Raw genomic sequence first — 21026 nt, 5'->3', positions numbered from 1 at the left:
ACTCAGGAAAATGAGGTTAAAGAGCAGGGAGTTTCTATGAACCCAGACTTCATCTAAATATGGATTTAGGCTGTGGCAAGGAACACACTTGACCTGAGAATTTTGGAAGCATTCCTAGACCCCCTGGTTTAAAGGGATCCATTGTGATGCATAAGCAAAATCCAGACATAACTGTTAATAGGATAAACACAGCTCCTGGAAACTAGAGCGTCCTTGTTAGGGATCAAAGCTATACTTGACGTACCTGGGACAGATTTACTGCTATATACAAATACTCTAGCAACACAATGCACAGGTTACACTTGCAGAGTTGGACGATTAAACTGAATGTATTGCTGGAACAGCATGAAGTGTATAGATATAGCATTGCAATTAGCTATCTTTAGCTGTTTTCCAAAGGAGTGTTACACAGCTTGCAGAGACATCTCTTTGTAAGCAACACAGGCAACATGGAAAACTTCAATTACTTAAAAAAATCTGTTTAGAAAAAGGAAGGGCAGTTAGAGTAGACCTTTCAGTTTGAACTTCAGCCTGAACAATGCAAGCATCACACAACGTTTTTGTCCCCAGCAGACACTTTCCCAAGCTGTGGCACATTACATCAAACAATACAGTTCTACATAAAAAGCAATATAACACTAGGTCCTAATATGAGCAGAACTGCTGTTACAAAGGGAGATAACACATTGACAGTGCTACTACTTGGCAGCCCAAATAGTTTATTAATTTCTACATTAAAGTGTTTCTTGCCCCTCAGCAACAGAAAGAAGCTTGTAAGAATGCTTCCTTGCTGCTGCCTCTCAATGTTTTTCACATCGGTTCAGCACACGTTATAAGCAGACAATTCTTACTCCTGCCAGCTAGCATCTCTGAGGCACTCTATGCTCAGAGTGAAGGTGAGCTCTAGATCACTCATGAGGACTTTCAAGAAAGGAGGCCCAATTTGGCATGTTATCTTCCACACATTTTCAGGTAATAGTTGTCCAAAGGCTGCAGCTGCTTGCAGCTTAGTGGTTTTCCCATCAACACAGCAGATTCTGTTCCTTTCAGCAGACCACCTTTATAGGAAGAAGTTTATTCCTAGTTTACTGTTGAAACAACTGAGTCACAGAGAGGCTATAAGGCTTGACAGAGATCACACAAGAAAACACTAGTTAAAAATTGTGCAGGAAACAGATGAATTTGCTCCTTGTGCTGCAGTTTAACCTCTCTTCTTAGGTAACAGAGAGCCAATTGCATTGATCTGAGGAAGCAGATTCTTTGTCAGTTGGGTACTTTCATTAAGTCCACTTCTGGTTTGTCCCTTTCCGGCTTTCAATTCAAATAATTCTACATAAGAAAAACTGTGAGCTAGTGAGATGTTTTTCTCTCTCCAGCACTAGAACGCCAATGTAATGTAAGGGTTCCATCAAAGGAAGGCCATATGATACCTACTAAAATCTCACTGTATTTAGAGACTGGATAAATAAGTCATTAATCCAATTAAGTAATGACTGTTAAAACCTGTAATTGGATAAACTGCATTCTTCCTCAAAAATAACCTTTAATGAATTGACTCTGCTGTTCTAACAGTGGATTCTGAACCTTTCCCGTCGTGACGTTGACCGGGACTGCTGTGTCAAGCGGAACAGCAAGAGCATTAACCAAAACTGTAATCTCCTCAGCATCAGCTTTGTTGCCCTGGGAAGCAGTAGCACATCTTATTTACCTGACACCCTTGGCTTTTCATGGTGTCCATTGCTTTCTTCACCGCAGGGTTTGGAGACTCGCATGCTTCCACCTGAGTCTTCACATTGTGCTCAAAATAGGGACCGAGCAGAAAATAGTTTTCACCCCACTCATCTGCTGTAATTTTGGCTTTTGTCTGGATCACGGTGTAAATGCCTCCCACTGCAAAAGAAGATCACAAAGAACAAAAAGTAGAGTGAGACCCCGGCCACAAAGCTCCGTAATAAGCTCCAACCCAACCCACTGGTGGTTCAGCTACACCTCTAGTCAAATCACTTAACATATTCAGCTTTTAAGGGAAACTCAAACTCTACCAAATAAATAGAAGTTCAGTCTCTTAAATGGGATCAGAGCTTCACCATTCAATCTAGGAGTATGCACTGACAGCAGACCATGTGTAAGTCTTAAATGACAATTTTACACTTTGCTTACTCCTGGGTAGCTGCACATGGCTTCCCTCAACTTCTCCTCTTGGATGCCTTGTATCCTCACCTGTTATTTTTATCTCATCTGTGATTTTTAAAAATTTATTTTAGGTGTTTGAAGTGACACCACAAATGTTCAACCAATATATCATTTCAATCTTACTTTATTCCCCCTTTTTTGAAATTTGAAATCTTTTAATTATAATTGTGGGATTCAAATCCCAGGGCTCATTATTCCACTCTCCTATACCTGATCTTGGTTTTACTGCATGCCAAGTACAGCCTTCTGGGTTTTTTGTTTGGTTTTGTGTGTGTGTGTGTGTGTGTGCTTTTTGTTTGTTTGTTTTGGTTTGGGGTTGTGGGTTTTTTTATTATTTGTTTGGTTTTCATTTCAGCAGTTATAATTTTAAAGCATAGTTTTTGTGGTGTGGAAATACATGGGGTGAGAACTGAGCTTGTACTACCAGCTTTTTTCCACACAAGTAAAGCAAATTAAAGAGAAGTTGAGGGATTGATGGATTTCATAGACTACTGACTGTAAAAATGGTCTTAGAGCAATACCCTCAAAGCAAAAGGTGGCATGTTCCATCATCACTCTAAAGAATTGTTAAAGTTGGAAGGAACATAGTCTGCGTGGTCAGTATAAGTGTCTGTAGCACCTTCCACCAAAATATTGCCCATTTTAAAAATAGACACAATATAGATGTATAAAAGAATACGACAGCAACATCCCCTGATGAATCAGTATGGATATATCTAGTCTTGCACGTGATATGCAAGATTAATTTGGGTGCTCTCCCTCAGTTTTCCATAACCAGCCCCACAGTTCACCCATTGGTTGGGCAGCCTTGCAAAGCCCCTTTTGCCACAGGACCCACGGTGCCAGACAATGGGAATTCCACCACCAGAAATTCATAAGAACAACAGTGCATGCTTGAATCAAGCATGTGGAAGGGAAGGTGAGGGAAAAGCAAATCAGAGATTAGAGAGCTGCTGCACATCAGAGACAAGTTTAGCATAGCTCTGGGGGTTTTAAAGCATGGTAAGATAAATGAAGCCAAACAGGTACAAGCAAACAACAAAGGAAGCAACCAGAAGGAAATCAGTGTTCCTACTTAAAAATTTCATCCTCCACTGAATTTGAAAACGTTTGGTAATACTCCAGGCTATGCTATACCTTTCAACAGTGACATCAAAATTACATAAGAAATCAACACTGCAAGTTGCCAGTGACTGACTGTATGTGCTCCAGACTTACTTTTTAAAAGGTACTGAGGCATCCAGAGGTGCCAGTGCACTGCAGCCAACTACACAGAGCAAGAATCTTCAGAGGTTACCTGATTCTCCTTAAAAATCTGCAGCAAATGACCACCATTTACAGCAGAGCAGCTGAAGTTGCTCAGCACTTTGGGAGATTAGTTCCCAGATGAATTGAACTGTGTCACTGACAACTGCAGAAAGCCTCCTGCCAAGCCTTCTAGCCCTTGGGAACTGAACAACAGAGCTGTTTCTAATTGTGCTCCTATGATAGAAATTGTCCACTTAGAATCCTTTTCTTTAGAAATAGGCCATTTGTTTTGAAAGCTTTAAGGGTCCCTAGCTCGTATAGACATGGAGCCACAGAAGTAAGTGTATTCATAAGAGTGTTCTTGTCCACTCAAATAGAACCAGAAAGCTAAGGAAAAAAACCAACCAACATGTAGGTTTTTTTCAAAGTCACAGACACCATGTTCTACCATGGCTTCTCAGAGATTTCGAGAAGTCTTAGGTAAGTGACACTATACAGTCCCTCCAAGTTCCTCTTTCTACAAGATGACAGAGACTACTTGAATAGTTTGGATTCAGATACACATATAATTTTGATTATATGGTACAAGTCAGAACGTTCAACCCATACAGTGATGCAGTAACAATGACAAGCCTGTTCTTATGGGGTGGTAAATACATCATGTGAGCATAAGGCACTACAATCCAACATGGATAAATAAGGGAACTAGTGGAAATCTTAGTAATTAATCTAGTTGGCTTTACTTGGCAGAGATACGGGGCTTGCAATAAGGAAAGATTTTTGGCCTGCTGACCCTGGGAAAAGAAAAAATATCTACTTGCAAGATGAAAGATACTAACTAACATGAATTAGCTATGCATGACTAGAATGGTGCAAAGCTCTTTTCTCACTACCAGAAGAGTGGAGATCAGCCTCTTTCACACTACAAGGCATTGGGATCAGCAAGGTAGCTGAGTTTCCACACCTACTAATTTTAAGGTAATAAGAAAGCTGCAGCTCAGGAGCTGAACAGAGACTGGAACTTGCTTTTTATAGCCAACAGCCAAGTGTTTCTCTTCACAAGGTTTTGCTCAGGATCACTGCGTGTCCCGAAGTCTGTCCTGCCAAAGTCATATAGAAAGCCTACTCTGAGGAAAACAGTGGAGAGCATGCTGTGCTCTGCCATCATAATCTGTGGCACAGCAAGGTAAAAAAATCATTACAGGGCACTGACTGGCTTGAAATGCAATGCAAAGTACTTAGGACAAAACCCAGTACGTTTTACAGACTAGTGAGAACTCTTCAGAATATAGCTGTGATCAAAGCTCTGGGTTACCTGGTTCCAAAACACTTTTCCATAGCAAATTCAAGGAACACATTATATATAATTAAGAGATAGCTTATATGTGCTCAGTTGCTTTGAATTGCCTGGAAATACCCATGCCAGTAAACAATGCATTACATATCTTATTGAGTAACAGAGTAAGGGTTTACATATTCATTTTGAGCCTAACAGAATTCTCAAGTTACTTCCAGCAATTTGGTAAACCCCTTATTCTTCTCTAGTATGATAGTTTGAGGTCATATTAAAAACAGAAAACCTTTCCAAACTACAGGGAGGTACCCAAATCCCATGATGTTGCAAGTTTTTTTAATGCAGCCTCTGAAGTTTTGTACTTTGAAACAGGTTTTTAAATGAACAGTAGAAAATAAAATTAGAAATAGATATAGAATCAGGAGATATGAGACCCAGATAATGGGTTTGGATCATCACAAACATGGGGAATTAGCAGTAAAATCTGGATAGTTTAATGTTCTGATCTCCACCAAAATGATTTATTCATGTACATTAAGTTTTAATAATTTTTAAAAGTCCTTGAGAGAAAAATGTAATTTTTTTTAATGTATTTTTAAGTTTTACACCAGAATAAAGGAAATCAAGTTAGAAAGGAAATCAACAACAAATCCTTTTCCACATTTATTTCCTCTACATTCTTCCTCTTTTTCCAGGGAAATAGAAGCTGGCATGGAAAAGTGAACTAAAATGTTTGGGAAACAAAGATTTTGGTCATTTAAGAGAAGCTGGACTTTTTAGTGACCTCTTTAAAAAACGGAAGACAAGAACAAATTTTTTCTCAGAAAACATTTCACAGAAATATTTTTAGAAGTTTGACTATTTTTATAGACATTACCACTACTATAAATTTGTCTAAAGGAGATATCTGCACCACTCCAGCTATTTTCTTCTTTCCTCATTTCATGTCCTGGTGCATTATTTCTTTTGTATATTTAAAATCCAAGCAGCAGTTAAAGTCCTCCAGGACAGACATCAGAACTATCTAAATAAATCATAGAATGGTTAGAGTTGGAAGGAACCTTCAAGATCATCTAGTTCCATCCCCTGCATCGGCAGGGACACCTCCCTCTAGAACAGGCTGCTCAGAGCCCCATCCAACCTGCTCTTGAACACGTCCAGGGATGGAGCTTCCACAGCTTCTCTGGGCAGACTGTTCCAGTGTCTCACCACCCTTACACTAAATAATTTCCCCCTGATCTCTAACCTAAATCTCTGCTCTTTCAGTTTAAAACAATTACCCCTTGTCCTCTCATTACAGGACCCTGTAAAAAGTCCCTCCCCAGCTTTCCTGTAGGCTCCTTCAGGTACTGGAAGGCCACTATGAGGTCCTCCCAGAGCCTTCTCTTCTCCAGGCTGAACAAGCCCAGCTCCCTTAGCCTGTCTTCATAAGAGAGATGCTCCAGCCCTTGGATCATTTTCATTGACACATTCCAAGAGGTCCACATCTTTCTTGTGCTGGGGCCTCCAGAGCTGTACACAGCACTCCAGGTGAGGTCTCATCAGGGCAGAGCAGAGGGGCAGAATCACCTCTCTCGACCTGCTGGCTACACTTCTTTTGATGCAGCCCAGGATGCAGTTGGCCTTCTGGGCTGCAATTGCACACTGGTGGCTCACGTCCAGCTTTTGGTCCACTAGTATGAAATGAAAAGTCTGTGAGTCAAGAACAGTCTCCTAAAACCACACCACTAGAGAGGACAACATTAGGCAGGAGCAGAGATCTAACTATGCAGCTGGAGATTTTTGTAGAAGATCTAATATGTAGGATGTGCCCTTTCTGCTACAAGTAGCTATACAGAAAGATGCATTGCCAATGTTTCTTGTCACCTGATGAGGAAGGATCCACAACTTCCAGGATAACCTAGGAATTGTGCTGACAGTATGTGTCTTCTGGAGGTGCAATCCTTCGAGCATGGAATTGCCGTAACACCTCAAAACTGCCAGAGAGACCATTAATTTTACTGGCTGTCCCACCCAATCCGTGTTGCAGAAGAACAGAAGGAAGCAGCAGCAGCAACCAAAAAAGGAAGGAGAGACACAGAAAGCACAGCTATGCAAATGAGACATAGATAGGGGGAGACTGTCACTGTCTGGTGCAATAGCCCTTCCCCACACACCTTTGCTACACAGAGACAGAGGATCAAGGCACTCCTGGGATTCTTCAGCTTCTTTGCTATGGCCTGACTGGGCCACTCTGGAAACATGAAAGCTTTCTGGAGGACCACGGCTGCCACGGAAACCAAGAGAGCAGTGGAACCACAGATTCAGGAGTTGCATTAAATTCACTACCACAATCACCAGCTACACCAACTATCCTTCCACCCCTTCCCCTCAGAATGTATCTCTGCTCCATAGAGATGGGGTAAAACTGGTCTTGAACTGTTTTGTTGGGTTTTTTCCCTAATGTTTGGTTGGAATTTCTTTTATTGATTGCCTGTTGAGGTATTTGGAGACCATTTTTAGAGTAAGGTTGTAAAACACACCAGGTGGAAACAAAACCCTGCATCTTCAGTTAGCAGATGTTTTTAATGTCTTTTTGGCTGCACTTGTGGCCAGGACTCATCAGAAGAGAGACTTATATCTAAGTTCTGTGAAATTTTGGCATTCCAAACATATTCTGAAATGATACTGAAATAGTGAGGTTTCTGACAGTTGTCCATGATACAGAAGCTACTTCTGTGTGCATCACCTCCAATGCACAGGATTTCATTTAACATTGATTTGATGTTGACATACCACTCCATTCTAGAAATGCACAGGGCTTTGGTGCTGTGCTTATGCCAAGTTTATGCCAGCACATCCCCACTTCCCAAGGTGTGTCAGTTCAGGTGTGTCACAGATTACATCATACACTTTCTCTGAATAAATTTTCATCACAGAAGGGTGTTTAATGGAGAGGGGGTGAAATGTTGGTTTCACTGACTTTGGTATATTCAGGGTTTAATTTCCAAGAGTCTGGATTTTCACCAGAGAAACTGTACATAGAGCTCTGCTCCAGGGAGAACTAGACAAAGGCTTGTTTTTAGCAGTCTTCATTCCAATAGAGATGGAAAAAAATATTTAAGATTCATCTGCCATTTACTCTTGAGCTAATCTGTTCACAGCTGACTAATGATATAGCTTGGCAGTTTGCCCAGCATTTTTAAGCATTCTTCTATTTTCTATCCAAAAGCTGTTAGTGTTACAGCAGAAGATACTAATCAAAATGTTACTGGAATGATTTTAAAGACATCTTTATAGAGCACAGACCAGATCTTGAACATTCTCAGCCCTTGTCATTAACATATCAGAAAACCCACTAAACTACAGCTAACTGTTATTGTCACTTGCAGAATTAGACTTCTCCCCAATACTCAGATTAATTATTAAAATTTTCAGTGGGAAAAATTTCCAGGATTGATGCCATTACTCCTACAATGGCCTTTGGCTGCTCCCTGTTGACAATTTCTACCTGCAGGGCTTCAGACACAAGATCTACATAGCTTGTGGCCACTTGGTTTGTGCTCTTGTCCTTGAAGTCCTTAAAGGTCTTTGTGTTATGGGGGAAAGAAAATCAGTTTTCCTTTCCAACATGCACAGATAGATGACTAGATCTGGCTTTACTGGAGCATGATGGCCAGGGGAGAAGGGGAAGGGTGAAAAAAGCTGAGCTGCCCCAAGATTGCTAACAGATAATATGGCATTGCAGTGCACTGATGCCCTTGTCTGCCTGCTTTTTCCCCCTTCTGCTACAGAAACACAAAGTATGGGTCTCAACCATCAGTGAGGAGTCAAATAAAGTGAGGAAAATCTTGCAAAACAAACTACATTTTTCTTTTCGTTGGCAGGGGACTTTCAGTGCAAGATGATTTCAATATTGTGCTTGGTTTTGGTGGCAAGCTCCTCTTCACAGGGAGACTAACACTGTCAAATGAGTCTTTTTCTTTTTCATTCTCTCCTTCAGCTACCTTCTCTTCCCCTGCTGCAGACAGAGACAAAGAGGAAGAATAGTTGCTGGTGCTTTCCAAGATATATGTCAGATTGCCTGGGCATAGATTAAAATTATTTAGATTTAAAGAAAAGGAAAAAAAAAGAAAAAAGAGACACCTCCATCATGGCAACCATGCCAGCTGCTAAGAAGTGATGAGACTTTGGAAATAATAGATACTTGTAGATCTCTGAGCACTGAATTAATGCAACTGATTTGTCCTTCCTTACAGCTGCATCTCAGTACCATCCAGCACCCTCTCCTGCTCCAGAAAAACCCAGTAAATGCCAGCTCCCCATGGGCAGCCTGGCACTTGAAGATCCTCACACAATACATAATGTGGGGTCAGCCTGCTTAGTCAAAAAAACAGTTCTTCCTTCTGCTAAAGGAGGCAGGAAAAATACAGTGTAAGCTATTATTTCCTAAGCCTATGTATCTTCTGTGATGGCTCTCCCTATGTTTTGTTGGCTACTCTCTCCTAGGACATACAGGGCCCTAACTTTTTCCAAGAACTGTTTACAAAAGTTAGGTCACCAGGGAACAGTATCTCACCATGTGACTTAGATATTCAATTGCCTGGAAGATACAGAAATAAACCCCCTTAATTATCAAGAATTTACCAGAAAAATAAGGGGTTTTGCACAAACTTATTGTGTGATATCAGTAACCAGTGGGTCCAGATGATTCAGAAAAATGTATCTACTATGCAGTTCAGAGATGTTAACAAGAACACCTGACTTTGCTAGATTTTTGCTGCCATCTGCTTGCTGGTGTCTTACTTACCATGCACACTGCAAAACTAAATGGTGATGCTCATAGTACTGATAGTGGTAAAGTTCCTCAAAAAGCTAGACTGAAGCTACCAAAAAATAAGCCCACAGGAATTCGAAGTACAAAAGCTACTCTGTACTACTGCTGTATATTAATACTCCTCACCACCCTAGAAAGAGAAAAGAAGATTGCACAGCAGTGCAGATTGAGTACCAGAAGCTACTACACAATAGGAGTTCCAGTTTCACCACAGAGCTAAACCCGAGCTCGGACTGTTCCTCTTACACACATTTCCCCCTTAGAGTTAACATTTAGAGTTAAGATTTTAACAGATTACAGATCCCCTCTCTTGACTAATCCATTTATCTGCCAGGACAGTGAGACGGGTTAGGTCAACCATTTGCTCATGCTAACTCACTTTCATAGCAAAAATGGAGCCTGTTTCCCCTTGGTGAATTATATGTAGCTGAAAGGGGATGATGAGATGATGGAATTAGAAAAGGAAGTAGAAAGATCTTTGCGTAACAAGCAGCATGCACTTTGTCTGACAAGCCGTGTGCAGTGATGTTCAATCTGTACACGTGCTCAACGCATGAAGTCCCTGTCTGGCACCACCTGTGTTTGCAAAGGGCAGTCAAGAAGGGTTTCAGCTGGCACAAACACTGTTGGTCATTGACCTCTGGTTTTTGTTCAGTGGCTTTGATGCAGCTGTGTTCATTTATACCTGTTTCAGGTTTGGCCTCTTCTCCACACTGCTCTAGGAGACTGCTAAAGTACTCTGAAACTGATGTCTGTTTTACAGTTCATTTTCATGTGTTACATTTCCAAGTGAATTTGCATGGAAGGTAAAACAAACACATACAAAGCAACATCTATATATCCATACATCTGCACACCCAGGAATAACACTTCGATACTTGTTTAAACAGCCTGTCCCTGGTGGTGAAACACATAAAGACACACAGACATCCCGACTATAGGTTCATCCCACAAAAAGCACAGGTAGATGCAATCCTCAGCCAGCATGCATAAATACACATAGATGCCACGTGCCCTCCTTCCAACACAACAGCTCTGCAGTCCACTCTTCCCCAGTCTCCCCTTCACACCTTCCTTGACCAAGCCCTTCATGCCTCCCTCCACTCCCCTGAAAACAGCAACACATACTCCTAAGAGCATTGTACAAACCTTTGTTGGTAACTTCCCAAGAAACTTCAAAGAGCAACAAATCCTCCACTGGCAGGTCTTCATCCTCCCACTGAGGAAGCCCATTAAGAGAAGTCATGGACAGTGATCTAGCCAGAGGCATTATCTTCAGCCCTTGAACGCTCACCACGCCGGCCACAGCAAGTAGCAAACGTCCAGTTAACGAGGCAGTTCTCCGCAGTTCTGGTTAGAGCAGTCTGCTGGTGTGCTGGGCTCCAAGAAGAAAATTATTCAGATAGCTGGGAGCTAATGGGTTTAAACTGTCTGACCACCAGCATTAAATTGGCTCAATGAAATCCTCAGGGCTTGCGAAGCAGCTGCTGGTTGAGGTAAGAATCTAAGAATGACCTGAGAAAGGTCTTGACTGTTCTGGGGCCAGGACTCTTTTTCTTCTCTTAGAGAGAGGTAAAAAATGGTTTTGAGGTTGTCAGCAGCAGCATGGAGTATCTACCACCTCAGGGCCAACTGAAACTCAGCAGTTGTAAATTCAGCACTGCCCCGAGCAAACTCCAGCAGGGAGGACACTTTGAGTTCACCACCTGATTTGAGTCCAGCCCCTGAGTCCTCCCATTGAGATACACCCTCCTGTTAACACCCATGGACTTTCTCTAGCTGCTGGCCCCTTACCAACTGGGTTAGTAGACTCATTCTACATGATGTCTCTTAGATTACTTGCCAGGTTAAATGTCTTTACCCATTCTTGTTCAGTTGATTGGTCTGTAAGCACTAGTTTACCTCACACCCTTCCCCCACAATTAGCTCCATCTGTGTTCCCAGGGCTCTGCACAAGCTGTTGGCTTCATCCTGCTCTCCTGCAGCCCTGAGAGCTTTTACAAACAGAGCTACAAAGGCTCTATACCTACTTTGGCATGCACTTTGACCCTTCTCACAGCCCTGGTCCCTGATTTTCTGACCTGGCTTCTCTTTTTCTATTCCACAGCACTTTCCTGGCCTTTGGTCCCATGTCCTCTGCCCAGGGAAACTAGTGAGTACTAAGTCAGGGAACAGAATGTCCAGCCTTGCTCCAGCACAGAGCTTGGATGCTGCAAGCAGTGCACACACACCTGCAGAGACATTAGTCCCTAACTCACAACTTGAGATTCACAAAAGCTCCACAGAGCAGCTGCGTGCTTGGAAGATGCTTATGTGCTTAACACGTCTGGCTGATAAGCCAGTGCTTCTGGGACAGCTGTGTAAATGAAATCCAATTCTGAGCTTAGAGCACAACCTGCCCAAAATCCCAGCAGTGAACACATCTCCAGGTAAGATCCGGGGCATTGCTGGCACCGTGGAGAAAAACCGGCAGGCAGGGACTACATAGTAGCACAGAGGGAAAGGCTGAGCTCACTGAAGACAAAGCAAGTCCAATGCTTAGGAGACAGACAGCCCTCCTGCTTAAGTCTCTTAGATAGAAGCCTACCTTAATAGTTAACTATTCCCCAGAAGATTTGCTCTTCCACTTAGGCTTCCCATGCCCTCTCTGAACTTAGGGCAGTTGGACCCATCCCTGAGCTGATGGATACAGCTCACCAAATTAACCTAAGGATGCAGAAAACATTTTTGCCAGGGTAGGAACTACAGCTGTGTCAGCAAAGAGCCTGGTTAGAGGGGATGGAGCAGCACAGCAGGGGGAGAGGTGGGAAAAGCAAAAGCAAATGTTGCCTTGCCTGTCCAGCCAGTGGAGCTGGCAGGAGGGCTCCGCTGCCTTGTGGCACTTCTCCCCCAGGATGTGCCGCTCACCAAGGGAAGGAGGTTTCCCTGCTAGGTTAACTAGAAGGCATCACAGCCTGCCCAGGGAAGGATTCAGGGGCTTATTGGCTGGGTGTATTTTTGTATCAGTGGTTTAAGTTGGCCTGATTACCAGTTTATGAAAAGTGTGGTTGGGAATCATTATTTTTGGAGCAGCTGTGGCTTTTACTACCTGGACTCAGTAGGAAACTGTATCATCCTATAGGTCAACAATTGTGTTGCTTAAAATAAAAAAAAAAGCAAAACAAAAACAGGCAAAAAACCCCAAACAGTAGTATTTTAAGGCTCTCTCCTTTTCTTAAGCATTGGATTTGCCAAAGCCACATTCTTCCTGGAAACTTAGTGGCTGAAAGCCACTGGCCTCGCAAAGGCCATTTCAGGTGTCAGGTGAGGAAGGCAAAGAGCAAAGCAGCCTGCAAGCCCATCTGAATCACAGAGGCCTTTGTCACCCCTGTGCCAAGGGGTTCACTGCGAGGCCTGATGTTTTACAGGAGACAGCCGGGGCAGTAAGCCTACCATCTGCCCCGCTGGCTGTGGCCAACAAGCCCAGCTTCACAGCCCAGCCCCTCAGCCGCCACCATGCCGGGCCTCCCCATCCCCTCGGTGCACCGAGCAGCAGGGTGGCAGGCAGGGCTGCTGGGGCATCTCAGGGCTGGGGCTGTGGTTGTTCGTTGTGCTAGGAGCTACGTAGGAACTCCTATTTAGCAAAAAACGAGGTCCCGGCCAGAGGAGCTCATGCCTGCTTGGTGTCATTATGAGTAACTACGGGCAAGCTGCAGCTTCCCAGAGGGAAAGCAAATGGGTTTGCAGGTGTGTGGGCCCCACTGTTGCTGCTGGCTAGGTACTGCTGTCCTCTGCAAACCTTGGAACCTCATTCAAGGTGCTGAAGTCGAAGTGCCCACGTGAATTGCCTCTCCAGGGATGACAAGCAGACCTCTAGTAGTGACATCCGATAAGCAGCGGCACTGGCTCCCTGTCATACTGCTGTCCCTAAGCATTACGAAGCCTAAAAATAGGCAAACATGTTTAGAACAACGAACTGAAGCTGAAATAATTAAGTTTTTAAGCTCTGTATGTAGTTGTGGTTTTCAAGTTTTGGGGTGTTGGGATTTTCCCGACAGCTTTTGTTATAAGAGGGTACTTATTTTAGTTTTGGAATTTGACAAAACATGATAGAACCTCTTAAACCTTAGAGAATGGGTTTGAAAGAATCATCAGATACCACAAAAATAGTTTCACAAGCACTGCCAACACCATCATTGGATGACCCTGGTCAGCTCCTGCAGCTGATCTGTTGCAGGTTGGAGGTAATACTCATGGATTTTTTTTTTTTTTTTTAAGAGTTTCTAACCTGATAAAAAGTGCTCAATAGCCCTGTGAATATCAGTACTCCTTCATATTCAAAGTACATGTCACTTTATCCAATCTGCATGTCTTAAAGAAGCTTTTTTACACAGACAATGCCATCCTGGATTCCTGCTCTTTTGTTAATAGTGAGGGAAACGCATATTAAAGGTTAGATTCAACAGACAGTACAAAAACTTTCATCCCTGCAAATGCTCTTAATTGCTAGAGGGCAAAGACCCTGTTAATTACATTAATGGCCTGCCAAGATTAAGTGTGGGATCTCTACGAGGCACGTGGAGGTGTCCATGCTTACTGCTGTAAAGGAGGTAGTGCCTGGAGCTGTGCATCAAAGCAAAATGAGCTCTCTGGGAGAAAAACCATAGCCTGACAGTAAGAATAGGCAAATTTAGTGCACAATGGAGAGGCAGTCACCAAGAGCAGAAGGCAATGGAAGGGTAGCCACTAGCTATCCTCCATCTGAAGTGCAAGTGGTGAAAGGGACATTCTAACACTAGAAAGCGCAGTTTTTTGTCATGCAGACAGGAAAACGTTGTGATTATGATTGTATATTTTGTTCCCTTTTAGTGAAACAGAGGACAACTGCTGAAGTGGGAAGATGCAAACCTACCCAAAATAGTAGGTTTGATTAAAATATTTTCCAGAAATCTAGAAAACAGTGAAACTGATTTTGAGTCTGGCCTGTCCATGTTTCCATATTGCTTTTAGCACCAAAGTATACAAATGCCCTCTGGTAATGCATTATCCAATGTGACTCAATTCTGCCAGACATCATTTGTTATCCCACCAAATTTTTTTTAAGCCCATGGAAGTGAAATAATGTCACTTGCAAGGATACTGGACAATAATAAGGTTGAGTCTGAGGGATCATACAAATCATACAAAAGAATGTATTGTTTTTCGTAAATTTCCTCCAGCTCTCTGGAGATACTAATGCCAGGACATAGCTGTGCACTCTGCCTTACCTCAAACTCCTTTTGAAATTTTTACCTGCCAGGATGTTATCTTCCCTGCACACTTTGATCTAACTCTGACTCTTTGGGTAAAGTTTTCTGCAAACACTAACTCAGCACATCACCCCAGGAAGTGAGTCACGGAATGTTATCTTCATGCCATAGTCTCTCCAGAAGAACCACTTCAGACAATCTTTTTTTTTTTTTTTTTTTTAAGAATCAACTTCAGCCTCCCTGGCTACAAGTGAGAAAGTTAGGGGAGGAAACACTGTGAATGTGTGGGAGTTCACGATGACATAACTGTCTAGGTCTGGCTTGTTCTAAACATACCTGCGGTTGCAAGCTTTGCCTGCGTTAACTGTAGGGGAGAAAATAAGACATAGATGTTAAAAATGCTCATACATATTGAGTCAAATTTTACAGGGGGGGGAAGCTACGATGGTTTGTAGAAATTACTGATAAACACACTGTACTTTAGCAGTACAGCAGTAGGTGGCACTGGTGGTATTAACATGCGCTCTTCAGTGTCTGTATTGTTTTGTTTCACCAAAAAGTTCGTTTACCCCTCTCACGAAATCATAGTTCATGACAAACCTTAGTTTTATGAAGCCTGTGGAAACAGAATCACAACACAATCAGAATAATGGGGGATAATCCATCTGGAAAAAAAGCCTTTGCCTCAGGCTGAGAGACACAGGGAAGAGAGGAAAAGAGCAGCAAACACAGGATCCTTAATAAAACCAGCTCTTAGTACTTAGCAGCATGGGCTGCCAAGGCTAGTACAACCCTTCTGAAGAAACTTAAAGAAATTAGAGCTAGAGGCTGAGCTTTATTTTGTACCCCTACAAATAATACCCACTCTTCTAAAGGGACACATTTCAGACGTTTGTTTGCTGAGGGTGCTGTTGACTTAAAAAAAAGCAGTATGATTATAGTTTGGGTTTTTTTCTCTCTTCACCCCAGGTTTTTGTTCCCTTCTTTTCCCCTTTTGAACTTCACTGTGGTATTTCCTGTCTTCAGTTACCTGCCTTTTAAAGGTGTTCCTTTGATCTCCATGTGATGTAGGTGTCTTTTTGACCCCACTGGAAGGCCTCACTGTTTATTACCTTTGCAATTTAGGTGCAATAATAAACCTCCCTAGAAATATTTCAGAAAAAAAAAAAACAAACCACAAAACCCTCCAATTTTTACTTCATTGAAAAAAAAATAAATCCAGAAATTTAAGGTAGAAAATGTCTATTTTCTGTGGTTTAGTTTTGTGTTATACAACCACAGTAAAATGTCAGCTGCACTTGTTTTTAACCCTTCTAAAGAGAAAAGGGTACAGCCTTTAGTAAGTGTCTAGTAAACTTCATTATCTAGTACACCTTTAGTAAATCTAGTAAACCTCGTTATAAATCCCAAAGTGGTAGAGAAAATTAGAATAATAAAGCAAACCTGCTGAAGTGATGTGTCTAGATTGTTCACCAGCATCCTCCTCCTTTTCTAAAGAGGCTTTGTGATCAGGGTAGCTCTGCCCACCAGCTGCCAAGCTGTCATGTGGTCTGAAACCCAATGGGAGAGCTGGATTATGATGGACACACTTTCCTTAATAAATAAGACTTAAGAAAAGCAGAAGGAGCATACAGTTATGCATAAGACTGCTTGAGATCTTGAGAGTCATCAGTTATTCTTAAAGCATTTGGCATTCAGTGTATGATCAAACTCTAGTCAAATTTGTTGTAAAAGTGTCTGGGAAAAAAATCTGGGAGCTTTACATCCAGGTCCTAGTAGCTGATAAAAACTGGACCTGTTCTGAGGAGGTGGGGGACATATCTATTAGCTCAGCTACCCACCCCTCTTTCTCCAGTTGAGACATAGCTATGATTTTGTTCTCTTCAATATGCGTGGTAAATTGCTACCCAAGGGAACTCCAGAAAAATCTGTTGGTGGGGATGTCTGCCCTCCCACCAATTAAGCTGATTTTTCAGATATTTTGATGGATCACGTTTATCAACCTGATCTCACTTTCCTAATACTGTAGGCTAGAAAATAATGTGTTGTTAAGCACATCAATCTTGGTAGAAGACTTGAGCCTCAAATTCAGCCTCAGACCCCTGTATTGTGGGCTGAATGGTTGTTGAGAAGTCTCTGCCTGAGGAAACTCTCAAATTGGTAGAGACTTTCTGAATTCCAAAGATATTAAGGATAATTGCATATACTTATAAGCTGCTTAAAGCCACATACCGACAGACATCAGTTTATATCAGCACTACAAACTATTTTGTATATACCTGTTAAAATACTAATAAAAAATATCCAGGTCTTCATGGCATTTAGGCTGCCACGAAAGGCATCATTTAGTTTTAGAGAGAAAACTGCCTGTTCAAAACTGTAATTACTGACGAGAGGATAATAGCACTTGTGTGGCGTGACAAATAGCTAAATAACTTCATTTTCCTACCACAGCAGAATACCTCTGAAAGCAGAAGGAATTCATGATTCAGAACAGCAGATGAGCTCCTAGGAGTGTTGCTGACTGCTCTTCGTGCAATGTGTGCCACCTTTAGGCCTGAACATAAAGGCCTTATCTGGTCAGACCCCATCAGTTAGGCTTCCTTTTCGCTGCCATTTACCTGTTTACTGCCTGGGCTCTCCCTGAGCTGCTAGTTCTGCTGTGCAAATGTCATGAGCAGTGAAGCTGCCTGGGCGGTCAGCTGAGAGCTCCCTGGCATTGTTAGCAGCATACCAGAAAGCTGTTGGAGGACAAAGCTGTTTGCAGAGAGAACAGCTCGTTGAGCGAATAGCTCATTTTCTAGAACGTTGGTCATTTAGGGTCATTGCAGAGTTTAGGGAATATCAGGGAGTTGTTCAGAAATGCTCTAGGGCCAGCCCTAATTGCCAGCCTGAACTCAGCAAGTTCAGATCATTCCAGCTATGAAGCTATGGCATTGACCCCTGCTTTGTGCAAGTCCAAAAAATGCTCCAAATCTCACATGAGTGGATAATTTTTCCTTTCAGCTAGAAGGTGGCTGTACAGTGACTCTGTGAAATGTGCAGAAGGGAGAAGAGGCCATGAAGCATTTTAAGTTTTGGGGAGCGATGGGACACAATGGACTTTTCTCAGTGACATCTGGTAGGTGGTTTGTCCCAAATAGGCATTGAGTGAGTGGTCTCTGTGACAAACCAAACAAAAATACATTAATACCAGGTGGTCTGAGAGGCTGACTTTCCCAGCTCTGCAGAGCATTGTGACCTCTGCTGATTCATCCAGAAAGAGAAGCATGAGAGAGCCCTCCTGCAGATACCAGGTCTGCAGGGGCAAGTTTAATGTTAATCCTTTTGGACTAGGCTTTTAAAAAATGATGCCAGGGTAGCTTGGCCACTAAGCTGGATCCTACAACTTGGATAAGCATCAGAATGCTACTGGCCTGTTTAAAGTTTAAACTAAGTGCTGCGATGACCGATCATCCCTCTGAGGGACCAGACTGTTCAATACATAAAACCTACACTACAAATTATATATGCCATTTTCCCATGTGATTAGAGATTTGGGAATGATCCCATTTTTTAAGTCACCTCAACCCAGGCACCTGAAGTGATCTCTTCACAAAGGATGGACATACAGCCCACATTCTCTGAGAGAGCAGTCTTTTTTTCTTTATCAGTGGGGCACTAGACACTGAAAAAAACCCCACTAGTTCTTTTGGGAAATAAATACACCAGCACATGCAAACAATTTCCAGGAAACACCAAGTTTTTCTGTTTGATGTCTGATATGCCTGTAACTTGTCAAGACTAAATACACTGTTCTGCCTGTCTTTTCTACTGTACAGTGCCATGCCCCCACCTGGAATTCAGACTCATGTACAAAGACACTTACATAGACTTTCATAGATAAATACACATCTTTTCTTTGAAATTTTTTTGGTTTCTGTGGTCAGCACAGTGTCTGTATGATAATTCACACGGGGACTTGTCAGTGTGTTGGTATATCTTGCAGTATTTTTTCCTTAACTGCAAGTGGTAATCAAAGAGACTGAAGTCTCACTTGTCTAATATTCTGGAAGTTTCCCTTTTTCTTGTGATTCCTTTTCTTATAATAATTATCCATCCTTTCTGTTATATCAAAGGGGGGCCTTTGTGTTTTGGTTTTCTTGGTTGTTTTTCTGTTTGTTTGTATCACTGAGGTTTCTTGTGGTTTTTGTTTGTTGGGTATGTTTTTTTTTGTTTTGGTTTTGGTTAGAAATGCTAAAAACTTCAGGCTAGGTATGAATCCTTAGTTCATCTCTTTTATCTGGTGTGACCTTAGAGGAATTGTTACCGGGGCTGGCAGCTCAGCCTCACAGAGCTTATCTGCATCTCCTCAAGTAGCCAGGACTGCATCATTTTACTTCTCTGCCTGCAAACAAAGGTTTCTATGCTTTGGAAGACTGTGCTGCAAACTCAAAGATGTAGTGCTGAAAGAGACATTTCCATTCGTTCAGCTAGGTGAGTATACTAAGGACTTTCAGTATAGTAAAGACTTAATAAAAAACAGGTTATCCCATGATCAGCATTAAGGTTGGAATTTAACATGTTGAAATTTCACCCTGTTCAACAAACCACTTTAGCATAAATCCTACTCAGTGAGATATAGGCACTTCATCTAAGGTGACTGGTCTTATTTTCTGTCTGAGAAGCAATCTACTGACTTTCAATGTCCTTGAAGCATGTCAAAAGACATTTTTTATTCTTCTGACTATCATCTCTAAAAAAAAAAAATACTGCAGCATTCATAATCAGCCCAGTATAGAAGTAATTTTAAAAATACATATTTCCTTCTACTGGATAACAATTTGCTATGAGGAAAACAAACTCAGTAAAATGAACAGAAGGTAAACACATACTCTTCTAGATCCATCTTCAGTCTGAGAGTATCAGAGACTACTCTATTGTCATATGTGGGTAGGAAAATCAGTTTGATGTGATTCTTAGACATGATAATAATTCTTCATTCCCAGTGATACTGGGAGAGTTTTCCAGTATCTACTGCGGGTGGAGACTGCTTAATAAACAGAGAGTTTGGAAATAATTGCATTTCTATCTTTTGCATTTTCTTCTTTAGCAGGGGAGTTGGACTAGATGATCTCTAGAGGTCCCTTCCAACTCTCACAATTCCGTGATTCTTGTCTGAAACCCAGAATTAACAGCACAGAGAAAACTGTATCTCAGGCAAAATGTCATTCTTCTTCCCTTTGTTTTCTTTTAACCCATATCACAGAGCAAGAATTATTTATATCCTTTTTCATAAGTCAATGCTGGTAGGAATTCACCTTCATGCTATTTTGACAAACCTTCTGGATTTTTTACCTCGGCTATTGAATGTGTAAACACATCTAGATAATGTTGAAGAGCTATTAAAGAACAGAGCATAAGGGAGAAAATGTTTACTCAAAAATCTTACGTTGCATCACCAAAGCCTGGGCCAAACTGCATTGTTGTTTATGGTTGCAGGTAACTTACTCATTTCACAAACTGAACAAATCCAGCCCTCCTGAGTCTGACCTCTCTAATAGACCAGTCTAAGTTAATTATTTGCACAACTCCTTTGCTTGCACGGAAAACTCACATAGCAACGGTATCTCAAGAACAGTTTATAAAATTGTAGTACATCATAAAGACTGGTGTGGATTTTAGGAAGACCCTGACTACTGTAATCTATGAAAAGCTTTGAAAGTTTTTACTTACTTACAGCTGGATTCACAGATGTGCAGTAGAGAACTGTTCATAGAAGAAATGCCCCAAACTATTCATTGGCCTGAGAGGCTGTTAAACTATGACATTGTGTCATTCTGGACCAAAACATAAGGATCTGACTCTTAAATGTTTTTGGGCTCCTGATCATGCTGGCATCACTGAGAATTCAGCATCCATATTCCACTGAGAACTTATAGCTTAATTGTTCTGATTTATATCTGCAAAACGGGGAAAACAGCATTTCTTCACAGGACAAGGCTGACATAAAGTGCATAAATACAATGATAACAGGAACTCTGTGAGCAATTTAGACACGTCACCTACTTACCATAAAACACAGTTCTAAGTTAGCTAGTCATAAAGTCTATAAGCATTACTAGTCTAGCAAAACACGTGTAAAACATTTCCTCTGCTCTACACCTACATGTTCTTTTTAACACTGTTTTACTGTTTAAACCTGCCTTCAACTCACTGCCCCGTTTTTATCCTTTGACTACTAGAAAAGCAGCTGGTTTAACACCAC

General features: G+C 41.8%; 1 protein-coding gene across 1 annotated transcript in view; it reads right to left on the bottom strand.

Moving 5' to 3' along the window:
• Positions 1–11269, bottom strand: part of GYS2 (glycogen synthase 2) — a 45945-nt gene extending 34676 nt beyond the window's left edge. The window contains exons 1-2 of the mRNA XM_051638306.1: positions 10701–11269; positions 1709–1890 (exon numbers count right to left, since the gene is read on the bottom strand). Coding sequence (XP_051494266.1) covers positions 1709–1890; positions 10701–10821 — 303 coding nt within the window. The 5' untranslated portion in view covers positions 10822–11269. The remainder of the gene's footprint in view (positions 1–1708; positions 1891–10700) is intronic.
• Between the last annotated feature and the right edge of the window lie 9757 nt (positions 11270–21026).

The sequence above is a fragment of the Apus apus genome, chromosome 1, assembly GCF_020740795.1.
Source record: "Apus apus isolate bApuApu2 chromosome 1, bApuApu2.pri.cur, whole genome shotgun sequence".
NCBI lineage: Eukaryota > Metazoa > Chordata > Aves > Apodiformes > Apodidae > Apus > Apus apus.
This window is presented reverse-complemented; position numbering and strand designations above follow the sequence as displayed.